This window comes from Zootermopsis nevadensis, unplaced genomic scaffold (assembly GCF_977971745.1).
Source record: "Zootermopsis nevadensis isolate Lab colony 2312 unplaced genomic scaffold, Znev_1.0 Znev_ptg000004l, whole genome shotgun sequence".
NCBI classification, from domain to species: domain Eukaryota; kingdom Metazoa; phylum Arthropoda; class Insecta; order Blattodea; family Termopsidae; genus Zootermopsis; species Zootermopsis nevadensis.
In genome coordinates this window covers 7,701,816-7,720,363 of record NW_028259136.1, presented here as the reverse complement: position 1 = coordinate 7,720,363, position 18,548 = coordinate 7,701,816, and the positions used below count along the sequence as shown (strand labels likewise).

The 18,548-nt window shown below is 37.8% G+C and overlaps 2 protein-coding genes across 9 annotated transcripts; both read right to left on the bottom strand.

Moving 5' to 3' along the window:
- Positions 1-1,560: 1,560 nt before the first annotated feature.
- On the bottom strand, positions 1,561-13,679 carry Mtr4 (exosome RNA helicase Mtr4). The gene is made up of 15 exons (XM_022057171.2): positions 13,470-13,679; positions 12,550-12,657; positions 11,944-12,186; positions 11,052-11,226; positions 10,445-10,759; positions 9,721-9,961; positions 8,975-9,267; positions 7,897-8,173; positions 7,493-7,665; positions 6,575-6,883; positions 5,858-6,046; positions 5,341-5,504; positions 4,491-4,653; positions 3,645-3,807; positions 1,561-3,346 (listed from the first exon to the last, which is right to left on the bottom strand). Exons 1-15 carry the CDS (start codon positions 13,589-13,591, stop codon positions 3,189-3,191), a joined length of 3,093 nt encoding a protein of 1,030 aa, XP_021912863.1. The 5' UTR covers positions 13,592-13,679; the 3' UTR covers positions 1,561-3,188.
- Positions 13,680-13,823: 144 nt separating this feature from the next.
- Positions 13,824-18,463, bottom strand: LOC110826487 (uncharacterized). Of its 8 annotated transcripts, none has more exons than XM_022057189.2 (4): positions 17,684-18,462; positions 17,313-17,388; positions 15,939-16,061; positions 13,824-15,730 (listed from the first exon to the last, which is right to left on the bottom strand). In XM_022057189.2, the coding sequence occupies exons 3-4, from the start codon at positions 16,059-16,061 to the stop codon at positions 15,134-15,136; spliced, it is 720 nt and encodes a 239-aa protein (XP_021912881.1). In that variant the 5' UTR covers positions 17,313-17,388; positions 17,684-18,462; the 3' UTR covers positions 13,824-15,133. The 8 variants fall into 8 exon arrangements, with proteins under 8 accessions (XP_021912881.1, XP_087199188.1, XP_021912880.1 ...); XM_087343062.1 differs by having other exon boundaries at positions 18,247-18,462; XM_022057188.2 differs by having other exon boundaries at positions 17,218-17,388; positions 17,684-18,460.
- Between the last annotated feature and the right edge of the window lie 85 nt (positions 18,464-18,548).

The window sequence follows — 18,548 nt, the reverse complement described above, 5'->3', positions numbered from 1 at the left end:
CGTAACAACCTAGAACAATAATATTGCCATAAAATAAAATACATTTTCTCAGCGATACATTGGGTTCGATTCCCGGGAAGGACTCTTTTCACCACTGACTCTGAGAATCACCCAAGCTCAAAACCAGAACAAAATAAAACAGCCGGAGCGCGAAGCTAACCTCCTGGGGGCAACCTTGCTCAATACCAATGAATAACCCCGTGTATAACTGTGCATTTACGCACTTCTTCAATGGAATGGAGTTCGTACCGAAAGCCGATAATAAGCAGCGTGTTGGTCACGGGGCGTAGAAAGATTGGGGGGGGGGGGGGGGGTTTACAGGGGTGACAGCATTGTCGCTCAATAGACACACGTCACTATCAGGTAGCGAAAATGTATTACGTCCTGGAACCTGAAATGCAACGAGGGTGGAAATATTTTCTTCAGTTTGGAGCAGATAAACAGGTTTTCAAAATGCGTCCTTCCATATTTACACTACTCCTGACACTAATTTATCCTTTTTTCAGCTTTTGATCGGTTCCAATTCAGAAACAACTTCTGAACTTATATTTTTATGTATTTGGTACGGGATCGGCACATCGCGAAGCCACCACCAACACAGTACAGCACAACAGAAAACAAGTTAGGAAACAAACGCATTGCGTAACAATTCTGGCACGTCTGCCAGCATTTGACCTTTGTGAATGACACAAAAATTCTCCACCCAGTCATTTCCATACCTCGAATGGGAATCGAACCCATTATCCCAGTGTTTGGGCAGTCAAAAACTGTGCACCCAATAAAAGTCGCAAATCTTAATGACATCTCCACTAGCTTACTGTATAAGTTTGGTTCAATGAATACATGACCCAAAGTTAAATATTCTCATTTAGAGAAATAATGCAAAATTTGATCAAAGTGAATCAAACAATTCTGAAGATTAAACATCCAGAAAGGAAGATAATCATGACCTCTCTATTACACTTTCACTTTTAGCAGAATTCGTCAGTCAGCACTAGCTACAGATATTTATCGAGTGTCTAAAAGCCTTTACTCGGTTGCTGGGTAAACTCAAGCCAACTGATGTTCCTGTAACATTCCAAAGTCTTTACCGCACTTTTTAGAGAAGACGGGAGCACAGATATCACATAATTGTGGCTTTGTTAGAGTGACGCATAGTATTCGTGAAGAACACTGTACCACAGTTACTGGGGCGCCTGCTGGCTGCATAACATTTATCAGGACAGTGACAGCCGAGATGACATACCAATTAGCGAACAAGTGGATAATGAGAATGACTTCCAATTGGCTCGTATCTGCAGCTGTAGGGTTCATCGCAAGTTAAGTGCGAATGTTTTGACAAGCACAAGCTACTGCAATTCACTTTCAGGTTTCTTTCTAGCTACGTCCATCCATACACGTTCTCTGAAACATTTTAATTCAATCAACAACATATTCTCAAAAAGCATAAAATGAAACATAACATAACCCTTCAAATTCATTAATCATCCATAATTTGACATTATACAGTCTGATGGAGTTGTTAAAACAACCATAAATTAATATACAAATAAATAAAGCTTGAAGTTTATGCAACTTTTATTCAAACAAGTCTTCAATATTTACACAAATGAATCCTTCAGATCAAATACACGACACAAAGACGTAGGATCACAGAGCAACAAACGTTCCTTCCAAATCCTAACATTTGTATTAGAAATCCTTCTCTGAAGGCTGCAAAAATACAAACAAGCAAAACACATTTTACTCCACAATATGATTAAAAGATGAGTCACGAGAGCTCCGACTGGCTATAGGTGGGTTTCGTTCCTAAATCCCCTCTTCATGACACGCAGACCACCCAGACCTCATCCTATGCGACATGGGGGCTCCTCCTGGTTAAGTCTCTGAAGCCTCAGCTGACCTATCGCCTCCAAGATGCACCAAAGCTATGAATAAGAAGCGTTTTACCTCCACGTCCTCTATGTGAGTTAACGGAGTGTTACTAGCACACGGACAGGAGGACGTAAAACACGATACCGGTGGGCGGCCGTCAAAAGCTATGACATGGAGCTGAAATCAGACAACTATAAACACACACGTCAGAGTTCTTTTACAGCCAACGCTAGATCCCATTTTCTAATCTTCATTCCCAAGACCTCGTATGCCACTGTTCATTATAAATATTTCCATAGGTCCGTCATGCTTCCACCCTGCGCAGAAGCGTACCATAGGCAGGAAAGATGCAAATGGTCTAACTTACTTGTGTATTTGTCTGACGGCGGCAGCACCTCCAAATTTGTCACAAACACGCGTCTTCAGTCAACTGCCCGTCTGTCCACCGAGAGTAAAGATGCAAATAAAGACAAGTAACGGTTGAAGTATTACGCGCGTGGCGTGTGCTATTACATTAGTCATTTATTATAGCTTCAGATATGTAACGTCAAGTCATATTTTAGCATCAGTACTTTTGTCTACCTGTGTACTGGCCAAACAAAAAACCACTCTCAATAAATTATTTTATAGCTTTAAATTTTTAATTATTTACTACTTTTAATTATAATAGCCAATTAATTTACTTGTTAGCCAGTAGATTAAAATATTGACTGGTTAATAGCTGTAATGAAAACATACAAAGCACATCACAATTTGTGAAATATCTGCAGGCCAAATGACCACCAGACACATTAATCTTGGTACCGTGAAACAACCCTGTAACATAAAAATAATATCACAAGCTTCGTTAAAACTGAAATGCATCTGGGCCGTAACTGGAAAGGCATCGTATTAAAACCATCGTCAACAGCCACAAATAAACGCGAGTGTTCGACTGCTGAACGTATCAACTTAGTAATTATTTTAACAAATGTCAAAGTAAACAAATACAATGTCAATTTAAAGATTACTTACCAAATCCATCATTTATTTTCTTACGAAATATAAAGAACATTTTAAATTTGCAAGATCTGTATTAAAATGTCCCTCATTTAAAGCCGCCTCCCACTTAACAAGCTGTTTCTGTATTTATCACACACAATGCCTACTTTCTTGGAAAATATCACACTGAATTTTTATTTTTTCATTTCACATCACTTCAGCTTTTCAATTTTTCAAGTTAAGATTATTACATCTATATTCGCAACATTCCCAGAGGAATTAAAGAAAATATGAACGACCACAACAGGAGAACGGACTAAGATGTCGAAACATCACAGATACAAGCTGGCAGCAAACACAATGTCCCTCTTGATCACCTTAATGCCCTCACTGAACTTGTTCTCCAAGTCTGTGTTGCCAATGCTCTTCGCGGCTTGGCACATCTGTCGCAGAACCTCCTCCAGTCTGCGCATGCAACGGATGATGCTACCTAAACACGGAACAATATCTTTGGGGTACCAAAAACAGGCACAGAAATAAAAAACTAGCACCACTGAAAAGGTACACTAAAGGTGAAATAAAACTGTCCCCCTGCCTAGGCATCGTGCTGTAAAGACGAATAAAGAGAGCGGAGGTAAAGCTCCACTCATTCTTAACCTCAAAATTAAAAGGAAATGAGTGACCCAGTTTTATACATTGGGGGAAGAGTCTCTGGTACGCACTGGGAGGGATAACAAGTGGGCATAAGAGCCAGAATAAACATGACAGCGAACAGAAATATTCATTACCTTCAAAGATGTCAGTCATCTTGCACAACTGGAGGAAAGAAGCTCCTTTGCACCAAGCATGTACAACGTCCATGAGGAACGGTTTGAACTGATCTACATAGAGGTCTTCATTTACATCCAGTTTTGCCTCTACACTCACTCGAGCAATCCTCCGTGCCATATCCTGTAAGTACATCATCGTACAATAATCACCGCCATCAAATAAATAAAGCTATTGGCAGCACTGGGTATTATTACGTCCACTCTGACAAGCTTACACCTCAAGGTGTGGGTGGGATGAATACTGCCATTTTCGAGCAGTTCGTTGTGGAGGCTAAAATCATTAGAATGCAGTATTCGGTGCGCAGTCTACATGATATACACTAATAAATAAAAACTGAGTAACAGTCACAATTGTGCAGACTAAATATCAAATTATTAACCTTACAGTTGACACAATGCAATGATTGAAAAATATGGAGAGAGGAGACCAAAAACACAATTACACAGAATTTATAATTTAATGGAACATTGACAGTTATGGGGTACAGGAACATAAATCCATGAAAATGGAAACAACCCAGAAAAAAAAATACATTACTCTTCAAAGAACATAGAAAGGCATGTTTGAAACCTAAAAGCTGTTATTTTAACCACAACGCGACTTTTCGATGGATATTTTTAATTTAACCGTCCTCCACAAATTCAAAATCCATCTAACAATTTACTTATCATACTCTGCTGTAATCAGTGGAAAATATTTCCCCACTCGAATTTTCCTTTATTAAGTTCACGGAAGTACATATCCCACTTTTCCAGAAATCTATAAATAATCTGCGCTAGTACCGTACACAAACATTCGCTGACCTGCATTTGTCGCAGTGGGCCAGACAATTCTTCTCCCGTCTTCTGTGACTCGTTACTCTTCTCGTCACAGACAAAACAGCTCAGTAGCGCCACACATTGCGGCACAGTCAGGTTGTTAAACATTCCATTGAATATCATCTCCGTCATTAGCAATTCATCAGCGCTGAGGAAACCAAACACGTAAGCATTAAGAAGACTCACTGTCTGGACAGAATGTTTCACGCTTCTCAAGGATTATACTTTACAGGTCTGAACATTACAATATCAGAAGCCATTGTGCAAAAGGGAAGAGGAGATTTGCCTACCTTCATACAAAATATTGTGCCCTTAAATTACAAAAACTTCTAATGTCTTTGATTACTACAAAATGTGTTTGTAGTAAATAATGATAAAAACTTCGCTAGCCTAGTTATAATATCAATTATCTGTAGACATTTTCCTCATTTTGAAAATGTATTTAATATTTCACAAAGTTTTATTTTCATGTAATTAATTATTAATCACATTTATACCAACCACATTAAATAATACTTAAATCGACTGCCCTCCAATAAATTTTTCTTAGTTTCTTTCTAAGAATGAAGTACGGAGCGTGTAACATACAAGGTGCTTCAAATATTATTAGGATAATAATCAAATAAGGAGGGTATGTTCTGTGATACATATGCTGCACACAGGTAAAAGAAGAAACACGCGTAAAATTTTAACAAGAAAACTCACAGGGAAGTCAATTTGCAAGACCTAGGTAAATAAGTCTTATAGGTATTCGGTGTGAAGTGAACTGGATAAGGTACAATGATGGACTTTGTGAACACGGTAATGAAGCTCTGTACCATGAAGTTGGCCATACCTGCTGAGTTCACAAGCAACTCGACCCTTGATCTCAATAACGTCGGAAGCTGTGCAGTAACCTAATCTCCTGAGAACTCTTTTCATACTTTTAAGTTCATCCATCTGCAGCAACGACTTTGCTTTCTTCAATTCCTGTTTTGTTATTTTCAGCTCTTGTGAGATCTGGAGAGGAAACAACAAACAGCAGTGCAAAACTGAAAACAAGTCACGAGCGGCCATCAAACATGATGCAGACTAGCTGACCAGCTCCTTACGAAATGCGGTATTAACGCCATGCCATAAGGAAGAGGGTGGGGTGTGCGCTACATTTCAGGTCCCTGTCGTCAGCAAAATTGTAATTGTGCAAACTTTTGCAGTGGAGACACCATCATCACATTCAAACCAGGACGACTAGCGTATAAGGACAGCAAGAGATGATGATGAAATAAACGAAGAGGAAGAAGACAAAGAAATGTGGAAAAAAGAGAGGGAAATAAACTACAGGAATAAAACACTAAGCAAAATAAGGAGCTTACCTCCTGTTTTCTCAAATACAGAGTATACAAGCGGTCCAGATCTGCATCCTTATGCATGGGATGGGCATACAAGCGCTCCTCGTAGGATTCTATGCGCTTGACAGTGTCCTTAAAAACTGTGTCCTTAATCTTCATATCTGTTACAGGATTTAGCAGTGGAATTCCACTTGGAAATCGTTTCTTTACTTCCTGCAATAAACAAGACAAAGACTAGCTTCAACCAAGGCACCCACACAGCACACGCACACTCAAACAACGAATGAGTACATCTTCAGGTACCTGAAGAATAAGTGTCTACATTTTCATATTCATTAAATCAATATTTTTAATTTTAACTAAATTATATACTGATATTTGGGGGCAATTTTTATATAACATAAGACATAATGCAATCTTAAGACTGAAAAAGAACTTTAGTTAAATCTTACTGACTGCAAGACTGAAAAATAATTTTGTATTTTACGCAACAACATAGTATTTATTCTAAACCCTCATTTACTGATGATGCGTATGTATGCTGTTGACACAGAATATAAATCACCATTCATCAGTTGATGCACATGCAAATTATGCCATTTTTGACAATTCCTTTGAAGAACATTACAATATAATCGTAAAACTACTGCCTGACGCGTTCAGATATACAAAGACGAGAGGATGCCCCAGGCAGCAGCAAAAATGTAATATGAATAAAGATCATCAAATAGAGTAACTCACTGCTATAGTTTTGAGGACTGACTTGCGACTGTCTGGTGGCCGCAAATCTTTGGGATAATATATTCTGAGTGAGCTGAGATGTGTGATGAGCGTGTTTAATACTGGTATCACCTCCATGTCACCCTGCACGCCCGCGGGACATGGACGGGGATGCTGGGCGCTGCTTTCAGGAGATATATGAAGCAGGATATCCACTACAATGTTAGCTGCTTTCATTGGGGTTTCTTTCTTCTTATTTCCAACGTTCTCCGACTGCTTTTTGAAGTTGATGATGATGCCCCAGTCAAATTCATCTTCTTCACATTTTACCTGCAAATGCAATTAATTTTTTGTGTCATGTACTGATTCAAAAGTTAATTTATCACTCTAAGGTAAGAACATAAAGGGTGAGGAGAATACTTGGACTGAAGAGAGAACAACAGGAGAAAAAAATCATGAGCAGCTTCAAAATTTCTAATCCTCACCCATCATGACTAGGGTTGCTAAATCATGGAATTGACATGTCCAGCGCATGAAGCATATACAACAGAAATGAGAATTGCACAGAAATGTCAGAAAACATCAAACAACATGACAACTTTGGGAAACTTAGATCCAATTGGGAGAATAATAACTAAATGGAGTGTAAAGAAATTTCCCTGCAATCAGTCACTATCCTGAGTCAGGTCCTTCTACCCCACTTCTTTAAGATCTTCCATGTAATCACTAAGAAAAATCATAGAAAACTTTGTCGAGACAGGATATACAAAGACAGGAGACCACTCATCAAACAATCAGCTAACAAGTGACCGCTCAGCTATGACAGAGGATTCTTCAGAACTAAAAACAGTTTTTAACAACATAGGATTTGAGGTTTTCATGGCGGCGAGTGTGAAGACGGCCATCTTTAGTTTTTAACGAGTTGATACACTGACATACCTTCACCAACCTTCCAGGCTGCAGGAAGGGAATAATGTACTGGGGCTTAGTGAGGTAGGACTGGAACTGGCTGCTAAGCGTCTTCAACTCTTGCCTGATGTTGCAATATGAAGCAATTTGATTCTCCTGTGGAACATGCAACTGGTCCAATGCTTTCTGACTAGTCTTCACTTCTGTAAAGGACGAGAATAAATGAAACTGGCCTCAGATAAGATACGAAACAAGTGGTACTGGAAACGACGTACATGACTTATAATCTGTGACGTCAACTCATACAAGTAAGTTGCAATCGACATAATTCTCACTCATGCACATGAGACTCATAATCCAAATCTTTCTCACTCACTCTCTCACACATATGAAAAGCTATGAGCACTGTCACTCACATTCCACATGGTACTCACTCTCATACAGTTCTGGGATTGCCGCGTTGTTCTGGAACTGAAAGAAGCTGCGCTCCAGCATGTACTCTGGGTTGATCTCTTCCACACGGAGCAGGTTCAGAACCATGTTGTACGTCAGGTGGAAAGCAGAGTTGATGGGATCGGCAAGGCCCTGCACGATGTTACGACCCACTACTGGACTCACCTTCTCATCTATCATCAGGATGACGATACCCTTCTCATCTAGTCCACGACGACCTGCTCGACCTGACATCTGGATGTACTCACCTGAAGTAACCTATAATAACATCTGGTATTACATTCAGTTCTCATTCTGGATAACAGAAGGCATTTGCTGTATATATTCTAAGGAAATGCAGATCAGTTTCTGAAGTTCTTGTACCTTTCTCAGAGATGAATGTGAATCGCCCTGATGACGGGAGGCAGTATGACCTCTGAAACGTTGGTAAACATCGACTAGACTACACAGGGCAACAACCCAGAAGACAGAAATCTTAATACCAATATTACTTGCACTGGCTACATAATTACCAGTATTGTAATAACTGTCATAATTGTAAGTTATTTTCATTCAGATGGGAAGCACTGTTAAAAATAGTTTCTCAACTTCATCACATACACCAATTTAAGATAATCATCATCATCAATTTATATGCCTCCATCTTGTAACTGTGTTACTTGTAAAATTGTACCTTTGTTTAATTAAGCATCATGCCCTGACGATGTACCCCTATGCTTAATTCAGCACATGCCATGAAGGAGTATGGGAGTGGAGGTATAATTCCATACATTCTTAACCTTAGCATTCAATTCCATCTAGACACGATATACTGCAACTACTTAGATTTCATGGTGTTTAGATAATGTCATCTTTTAAAATCAAGAATGCATAATGCTGACAATTATTTAAAAAATTAAATAAACATACGCATCTGAAGACAATGTTGTGACATCAGAAACCTGTATAGGACACAAAGACGCAATGTACTAAGTTTGCCAAAATGATACATGTGTAACGCCGGGCAAAGTTATTAACAACTAATCTCGGTCCCTAAGTTGAATACTGGTGTTAACGCACCCATCTCGACTCCTTGCCATCAAATTTGCGAGGACTGGTGAACAGAACTGTGCGGGCAGGCATGTTAAGGCCCATGGCAAATGTTTCTGTTGCAAACAACGCTTTGATCAGACCTTCTGCAAACAGAATCTCAATTGTCTCCTTCAAGATTGGCAGCAAACCTCCATGATGAATTCCAATCCCTCTCCTAAGGAGGGGCAGAACATTCTCAACTTGTGGTAGCTGGCGGTCCTCCTCAGACAGAACATCCATAGCATTATGAAACACTTCATCTACCAACTTCTTCTCTTCCACTGAAATGAACATAGAAATATAGCGTAATAACTATAATAGCAACAAAAACAAAAAATAATCTGTACAGAGAAGCAATGAAACTCTCCTCTCAAACAAAATTTTCAAGTGAAATACAACAACGTATTGAAAAACCATCTCATGTCTGTGTGGAGCTATGATGATGGCGGCATTAAACATCAATCCACATGAGTAAAGTAAAGCTACCCCTCTACACACCATGAAGGTGCTTTGGGGGAGAGGTGGTATAAAAGCTATTAATTCTTGACCATGGTACTACATGGAGGTGGGTTGTCAGCATCACAGTGTGACCATTCTTCAGTACCAGGGAAAGGAATCCAATGCCACTCAACGGACAGGAGTTCGGTGGGCCCCAGAGTCACAATTTTGTCAAAAATGACTCACAACCAATCAATCCACCAATGCCCACTCTTTGCAAACTGAAATATACAAACCTGTATTGAAGTCAAGTTTTGCCATCTGCATGGCATAAATTTCACAGTCCTTTTTGCTAAAACTGAAGATGATAACGGGAGCAAACTGTCGTTCCATTATCATTTTCACAATTTTGAAGATGTTTGTATCACCGCCTCCCCGATTACCCCCTCGCCGACCCCTCTGATCGCCCTTAGCAGCATCGCCGGCATTCTGCAGCACTGCCATAGCCGTGTTGAAGTTGTCTTCTTTGAATGTGCCCTGAAAAACATATCTGGTGAGTTACATTAGAATTCTGGCAACATGCAATAGCTTACAAGTGACGACCAATTTTTTAAGCTGGCCACTTCACTTACAAACAAACACACAAAGGCTCAACACTTCCTCCATACAGCACACATTAATTACATACCTAGCAAATTATGTAAATGACGTGCTATTACTCAGAATTATTCATTCTATTATTGTTGTTATTGTTAATAATACTACATTAAACACACAAAGATTAAAAGGTTGGATACAAAAGCGTGAAATATATTGGAGTACAGACACATTTTAATGTACTATCCCAACATGCGTCTGATGAAGGGATAAAACAGAAAAAAGAAGGTGAAAAAGCATCATGAACTTCCACGCTGAGAATCAAACCCATGACAATGTTGGTCTTCTGGGTTGTACCATCATGTAGACTTACATATAGATACCAAAATTTCAAAGAAACATATTGAGTTACAGAACACTTACATTTTCGTCCACAACAAGATGAATGCCCTCTCCTCCAGCTGGGAAAATGTAGTGCTGAAGTGGTACGGGTCTGTAGTCTGTATAGACGACATGACACGGCTGGTGATGAAGGTGTGTCACCCATTCAGCAAATTGGCGTGCATTAGGGATTGTGGCTGACAGAAAGACATAGTGCACATTGTCTGGCAGGAGGATAATAGTCTCCTCCCATACAACACCTCGTTCTTTGTCTCTCATGTAGTGGATCTCGTCAAAAACCACCCAGCCCACCTCACGCATTACTTCTGATCCTCGATACAGCATGCTCCGCAGAATCTACAGAAATAAAACAACATTAATTCCAACACCTCCCTCCACATCCTTACCAGTTCATTATTTACTAACAACCTCTCATTTCATACTCTACAGTATAAGGTCCTAATAGCGCCATTTATTAAAACAATGCCGCCGTCAATGACAACAATAAATCTCACTTGTATGACCCACCAAAAGGAAATAAGAGAAGTATGCAGATTCAAGCCTTCAAGTCTAGGGATCTCCTGGGAATTTAAACCCAAACTAACAGAATATAAGGCAGATAGAAACCAAGACCATTTGAGTCTCTTACTTCTGTTGTCATGATAAGACATGTTGCTGTGGGGTTGATTGTGACATCACCAGTGATAAGCCCAACATCTTTGAACTCCTCATAGAACTCTCTGTACTTCTGATTACTAAGAGCCTTGATTGGTGTTGTGTAGATAACTCGCTGCTTGTCACGAAATGACGTTGCTATGCTGTACCTGAAAGTTACACAACCTATTATAAAATGCACTTTTGTCACTGTTTAAGTATTCTATGCATCAGTGCATTGTAAGCAAGTGCTTGGCTGCATGGTTTATCATCATAACCACTCAACAGACATGGATAAAATTTTGTGTTTGACAATTGTACTAAGGTTTTCAAGTAAATTTCCTTTTTATTTGCACCAGTCCAATAAAACACATCAAACTTTCCTATAATTTTTCTCATACACAGCTCATTTGTATGTAGCATAAAATAAATATATCATTAAGACCAATAAAATTTATTGTAAGTATTTATGGAAGTGTTGCATATTTAAGGAATTAAAAGGAAAGATAGTATACAACAATACTTAGCAATATCTATGAAGTAATTAGTTTTAAAATGGTAGATTTTATCTGCAAGAAACAAATATGAAATGACAAAACAAAATCACAAAAAAAAATCCTGAAGTAAATGTACTCCAATGAAGCATGTCTTTCAATAGCTGTTACAGTGAAATAAAGAAACATTACTTCAATATCACGAGTGAGCCTATCTTTTGTGGCACCTCACTTTATATACATTTAAATAACAACTAACATCAAATATGAGGTTCTGAAGGCAGTATAGATTTCCCCACTTATCTCAAAATTATAAAAAGTGTAGTTACTTCCTTTCAAAAACAACCAATTAATTTATATAATTTCTGAAGCAGTGTTGTAAACTGAACTTACTCTGCCACAACAGTTTTCCCTGCAGAGGTATGAGCAGACACAAGAACTGACTGGTTATTGTCAATGCACAAGATGGCTTCCTTCTGGAATGGATCCAGAATAAACTTATACTCCTTGGCAGGGTTGCCTGCTATCTGTTTTAAGGGGACATACTCCACTTCAGGAGGAACAGCAACTTCGTGTGTGCATGCTTCCAGTGTGTCCACTGTATGAACCTTGATTCGCGGCATAATTTCATCAATACTGCAGAAAAGGCAACACAAGGAAAACGTTAATCAAAGATGCCAACTAATTAGTAAAAACAGACAAGATTTGACCTTGAAATATCAGTGTTTAGTGCACAAACAAAGAGGCATTCTAAAATGTGATCAAGTACCATCAGCCAGATCTTGGTTACAGACTAATTTTCTATTGAAAGTACTATGTCTCATTTTACACTTCTCCTCGGAATAAATAACGGAGAGAAGAAACTTAGGAAAACTTAATCTCAAATGGGAAAAATAAATGACAGCAAAAAAAGAGAAATGATTGCTGTGTAGAGGTTTGTTCTAATAAAAGACAAAATATATCAAGATTTATTACATAGATAAACTTTGTGTTACTCACTTAATATCATCCAAGATGGATTCTGTCTTTGGCTTCTTCCCTGCAAGCTCCTCACCATCATCTTCATGACCACGTTTTGCCACCGCACTAATATTACATGCTTCACTTCTGTTGTCGAAAGAAGCAGAAATATGACAAAAATATTAATACATTTGTAAATTGTTACCCACAGAACCAAGTACTGGAGAAGAGAAAAATAATACTAAGATACTCAAAACATGTGGTTCTTCTTAAGCTTTCATTGCACAATTTGTATAAAATGTATGCATATAGGGTTGGTCATACCTGTCTGTCTGCATGATTCAACTAAAAAAACAATGGGCAGTTTTAACTGAAATTTTATATGGAAGTTATGCCACTGGGGAATACACTACAATTATACTTATCAATTTCCTACATGGCAGAGGAGCAAATTTGTGAGACAAGGAATTACACTAGTGCCATTTGCAATTGTACCATACAGTGATGTATGGTAATAAATTTTCGGGAAATATAACATGCTACTTCAGACCTAATGTGCCTTGTGATGGATCACTACTGATTTATATTACTTAATGCTGAAATTAAGGCCACATTATTTGTACAGTTGAAAACTACAGTTGTCTACTTAAATATATTCTGACTCTTATTACCGATAAGACCTAATGAGCCCCACCAATGCCAATAATGTGGAAGGAATACAACAAATTCTTAAACCTTGCCTTATACTGTGACCCCCTTTTCAATTATAATAATTTTTTAAATGTTAATGGTATTAACTTCTAGCAACGTTATTAGTTTCCGAAGAGTGATAAAAATTAGCAAGTTTTCTTAATTTTTATGTGTAGTCTGCTGATGCATGTCATGTTGAGATAAGTTGTCTTAAGGGCCGTAGCATAGCAATCTTAAAGTAACATAACCTAAAACGATCATATTCTTACTTCGCTTCTGGTTGAAGTGTAACTTCTTTAATGAATGGTTTCTCGTCAAATTTTGTTATCGGTGTTGGTTCCTCAGCATTCTCATCGAAAACACTAAAAATATCGTCACTGAAATCACCCATATTACGTAAAAAAATTAACGAAAGACACGCTACGAACACAATTACACCATTAACCGGAACAGGATATCCATAGAAACACCAACCTTTGAATGATGACATAAATGGATCGGGATTCTCGTCTTTTGTACCACAGTAAAAAAAAATCTAATTTCCTAGAAACTATGTAGTGATGTATCTGAAGAAAAATATTACAGAAAGAACATTAAAATTTGGTAATCCAGGGCAATTAGTGTTAAACCGAAATACAATGCTTTATTCGCAAATGAGAAAAAGGATTATTGAGAATCAAGAGGTTCACACACTTATATTTGGATTCACGTACCACCATTAACGCATGAATGATCAGGGTGATCATAATGATCATTGCCCAGTGATAGAGGCAGTAAGCGCCTCAAAAACGTCTGTAAACTTTATACAGTTACAAATACAGCAATCAAAGTAATGTTTATAAGAATGAAAAAGCATAGCACAGATACTTACATGCAGAAAACAAGACCTTCTTCATAAGCTGATTGCTGCTGTGTAAATCAAATGAATTACACAACCTTTACAAAACCAAAAATTAAATAAACAGAGCAGAGTCCTCCTTCAGACATTGACTTATTACTCTACTTGAGTGATTCACCACATTTCACAGAACCCAAAGGTTCAATACCACATTCACAATGATCCCTGTCCCAAGCCACAAGAATTCAAGTCATGCCATTCCACCCATTTCCTTGAGCTCCATTTTAATATCTGCATTCAGTGCCTGTGTCTTTAAATTTATCTTGTACCTTCTGGTTTTCGGACCAAATTTTTTTTTACACAGCCCCCATCCCTTATGCTTGCTACATGCCTCATCCATCTCATCTACCTTGATTTGAACATCCTACACCTTCATGCCCCATCAGACTTTATGGTACTGTGCTTAATACCAGGGACAACTTTGACTTGCCTTTACATTTTAGGAGAGAAGCAGCTTCATGTCCTGGTCACTTTACTCCTAGGGAAAGGGCCCCAGTACCCACTGGATAGGAGGCTGAGTAAACTCCACAGCCAATCTGGATGTGGAGGCTAAGAGAAAAATCTTATTTTGCTTTGCCAAAGTAACACACATCAGCTGCTTCATTCCAAGTAAAATAACTCCCTCTTACCTCTTCTTAAAAAATGTCTCTGTATAAATATTTCATAACATCACAGAAATACTGTCATACATAACAGCTATGTAACAAAAATTTGATAAACTATTATTGTTATTGTTTACAAGAGTTGTGTTTCGTATGTGTCTCTAAACAAGTACTAACTGCAAACGTTTACATATTTAAAATCTAAGACAACTATCTTACATTTAATTATAACTGAAATACAAAATCAAGCTGAATATTTTGACACACATATACACCTGAAAATGTAACATTTACAAAACCAAGTGGACAATTTTCCAATTTTTCTCACTAGAATTCTGTAAACACCTCTTTTTTAAGGGATCTCATATTTTAAAACACCTTTAAATAATACAATTTAAAGCGCAGTAAATTATTTTTAGACTTAAAAACTCAATTACTTCTGACTGTCTAGCCAGTTAGCAATGTCTTGGTTTCTAGATGCTGCAGCACGGGGTGTTTGTCCAAAAATATTCTTAGCAGATAAGTCACCTCCTTGCTGCAGCAAAAGCTGCACCACTGGCAAGTGACTGCGAAGGACTGCTATATGTAACGCTGTATTCAGATCTCTGTCACGAATATTTACTTCTGCTCCTCTTTCAAGTAGTAATTGGCATATCTCCAGGTGGCCTTTCTGTGCAGCTATGTGTAGTGGAGTTTTGTTGAATTTGTTTTTTGTATTCACATTAGCTCCAGAGTCCAAGAGTAATGTCGCTATGTCCAAATAGTTTTTACCAGCAGCAGCAAGTAGAGGAGACAGTCCTGTAAGTGAATCGTGCGTGTTCACATTTGCGCCTGCGTTGATAAGAAACCGACACATATCAATGTCACCGTGGACAGCAGCTGCCTGTATGGGTGTGAACCCTCCAGCCACAGATGCAGAAGGATTCACCCCGGAGTTCACTAGACAACTGGCTACGCTCATATTGCTGTATGTGGCAGCTTCAAATAGCCTATAAACCTGTTCTGTAGTGTTCAAATATGCTGCACAATTCTGAAAAGAAGAATGAGTATTAAAACATAACATTAAGCAGCACATTTCATGCTTTTATAACAAGCCACAACACAAATTTCACTTGTCCATTTGCAGTAACTTATCGGGTGTTATCACCAAACCCAAAGCTAAGTTTGAGTTACAGCCAGGTTTTACACGCAGGAACTCTGAATAATAGCTTCAGTATTTGACATTCATGGTGTCTAACCTCATCGGTGACATGATTCTTTTCCTGCGGCATCCCACAGTGGTATTGCAGCATAGAGAGAAGCAGTAAGAACACAGGAGTCGCTGATCTCACCGTTGCATGAGTTTTTACCAGTGATGCCATCTGAGGAAAATAATAGTTTAGTTAAAACACGAGTGTAGTCAACATAGGTTTTTAAACTTATTCTAAGAAAGTGATTTCCTTTATATAAACATAATTATCACAATGGAATGGAAACTGGAATAGATTGCACTTACATATTAAGTGTTAATAGGAACCTTTTTAAACGCTAGAGTAACATTTGTAGTTATTCTCACAGAAAGAATTGGACATAATTTCAATGTAAAATTATTGGTTTTGGGAATAAGCTCATTCCAAAAAGCTAAAGTTTTATATTGAATTCCAGAGAAAAGTTTCAGTCGGTTTCTTCATTTGCACAAACTAATTAATCAGAAATTTAGACAGGCACTGTAAAACAAAAACAATGATTTATACCAGCCTGTTCCACAGAAAAAAGCAAATTGTTTATTTGCAATATTAGTCGCAGGTTACTTAAAGTATATGCACAACAACTGAACAGTTTTAATGTTTGTTTCTTGGTTTATTTAATTACAATTTATCAACTACTGCTTATACAGCATTGATTAGGAAAAATGTAAAAGTGATTGTGGTCAATTTTAAGGCATAACACTTTGTCGAGATAAAGCTTGGGAAAAACTAAACCCATCTTTGGGTCTAGATTCATATCAGGGTACTCCTGAAAACAAAGCAGAAATGTAAATTGGTGCACTATGACATTCAGTAATACGTATTCAGTCCCTTCACTAGCGACACAGTCCATTTAGGTTTCGAAAGGATTAAGATGTGAATCTAAAACATTCGTTTGTAACGTAATCATGAAAATTAATAACATTTTCTGAAAAACAAAATGGCATGTCACACAAGAACAAAAATATGTGACGATGCATTCCCTCTGAAACCTGTGCTGTTTCCAGGACTTATAATAAAAATATTACTTGGGTATTAATTATGACTGCAAAAAATCAGAGATTTCACAGTGGAGGAAGTACAAAGTGTTCTTCATCAAACTTATGATTTAAAGTTTTAGTAACTTCTGGTACCTTCTCAAGCACATTGAATTACTGGTAAACCTACGTAATTTATAGTACTATGTACTCTTATTGGCATTTATTTGTTACTAGGTGTGTATGTGTTTAAAAACTTTACTCCAAAATGAGAATTTTTATGTGGACTGTTAGCCACTCTGTATAACACTTACCTTGACCCAATTAAACAGAAAGGACCAATGAATACTGATACTGAGTGTGAAGAAAAAATGTTATGTAGTATTACCGCTTCAGGGACAACACTTACACTAATGAAATAGCAGGAATTAAGTACAACAAAGAGTACTGTTCCACTGGGAGACCAATTGCAAAATGGGCTAAGCCTGCAGGAAGAGAGCAATAAACTTTAACTAGCAAAGTTAAGTGAATTGTCCTTGAGACAATCTTCATCTTACTACTCTCTTAACAAGAAAAATCAGAGCCACAAAGCAAATCACTCTTGTATTACAAGCAGGGAAATTGTTGGATGATTCCCACATTGTGGTAATAAAATTGTAATTTATGTTGCATTTGGTGTCAGTAACTCTCTTAGCTTTAGGAAAGTAAAATCATATATATTCAAGGCATTGCCATTTTGTTTTGTAACTGATACTTTGAAAACATATCAAATTCTCCTACTCTGAACCTCCTCAACACAAGAGGCATTCAACTTCCTCCCACATGATATCATCATTCGCGGGTGGTTTTAATCAAAGCGTGATGCAGACAGTAAGCATCTCTGAAACGTCCGTCAGTCTCTACCAGACTACATGGTGCAGCATCCCAGTTGACAGTAATGAGGTCTTTCATTGTTGCCCTCAGTCTAAGTTAAAAAAAAAAAGTTACTGTTAGGGGAATGGGTGACTGATGGTACCACAGGAAGTCCATAATCAACGGAACAGCATCATACAGACTTGTATATCGACTATGAATAGAAAAAACCATTGTGGAAGACACGTTATCAGAACTCATTGAAAACATTCTCAAGAAGAAATCAAAAACCACCAAAAAACTTTCTTAATTTCTGAAAGAATTTTATTCAAACATGTCGATTATGAAAAAAAAAAAAGGACTGGACCACCAACAATGAGTAAAATTTTTAGGTTCTCGCTGCAGCAAGAATGAAGCCGGCTGTCATATGGGTTTGAGCAATGTGTAGTCTGGTAGAAGTTTATCGGCCTGATAATGGAGGCAGCAGGTACTTCTGAAACGTAGGTAAACCAACACCAGACTACACGACACTACAATCCAGAAGACAGTCATCACACCAACAATAAGTCACGTGAACGTAACTCAGTACTATTTTTAATGTAATTAAGTTGTTCTTCACGAACGAATTTTCGAAATAAATGTAATACATTCGAAATTATACAAGACGTGGAGAAAGAAACTGACTATTTGATAGTGCAATTATTTTGCTAAAAATTTTTATCAGCAAATTTCTTTTGTTCTGCTTGCGGTACAGCAAAGTAGTACATGAATTTCAACACCAGGGCGAGAGCAT

Excerpts from the sequence above, each read along its gene's own strand:
- Mtr4 (XM_022057171.2), bottom strand. The coding sequence starts at position 13,591 with ATGGGTGATTTCAGTGACGATATTTTTAGTGTTTTCGATGAGAATGCT. Across the intron at positions 12,658-13,469 it reads ACACTTCAACCAGAAGCGAA|AAGTGAAGCATGTAATATTA; the intron begins GTAAGAATATGA and ends TTTCGACAACAG. Across the intron at positions 10,760-11,051 it reads GTCTTATCATGACAACAGAA|ATTCTGCGGAGCATGCTGTA; the intron begins GTAAGAGACTCA and ends TTATTTCTGTAG.
- LOC110826487 (XM_022057185.2), bottom strand. The coding sequence starts at position 17,710 with ATGCCTCTTGTGTTGAGGAGGTTCAGA. Across the intron at positions 16,062-17,683 it reads TTGTGTTGAGGAGGTTCAGA|ATGGCATCACTGGTAAAAAC; the intron begins GTAGGAGAATTT and ends TATTTTCCTCAG. Across the intron at positions 15,731-15,938 it reads AGAATCATGTCACCGATGAG|AATTGTGCAGCATATTTGAA; the intron begins GTTAGACACCAT and ends TCTTCTTTTCAG.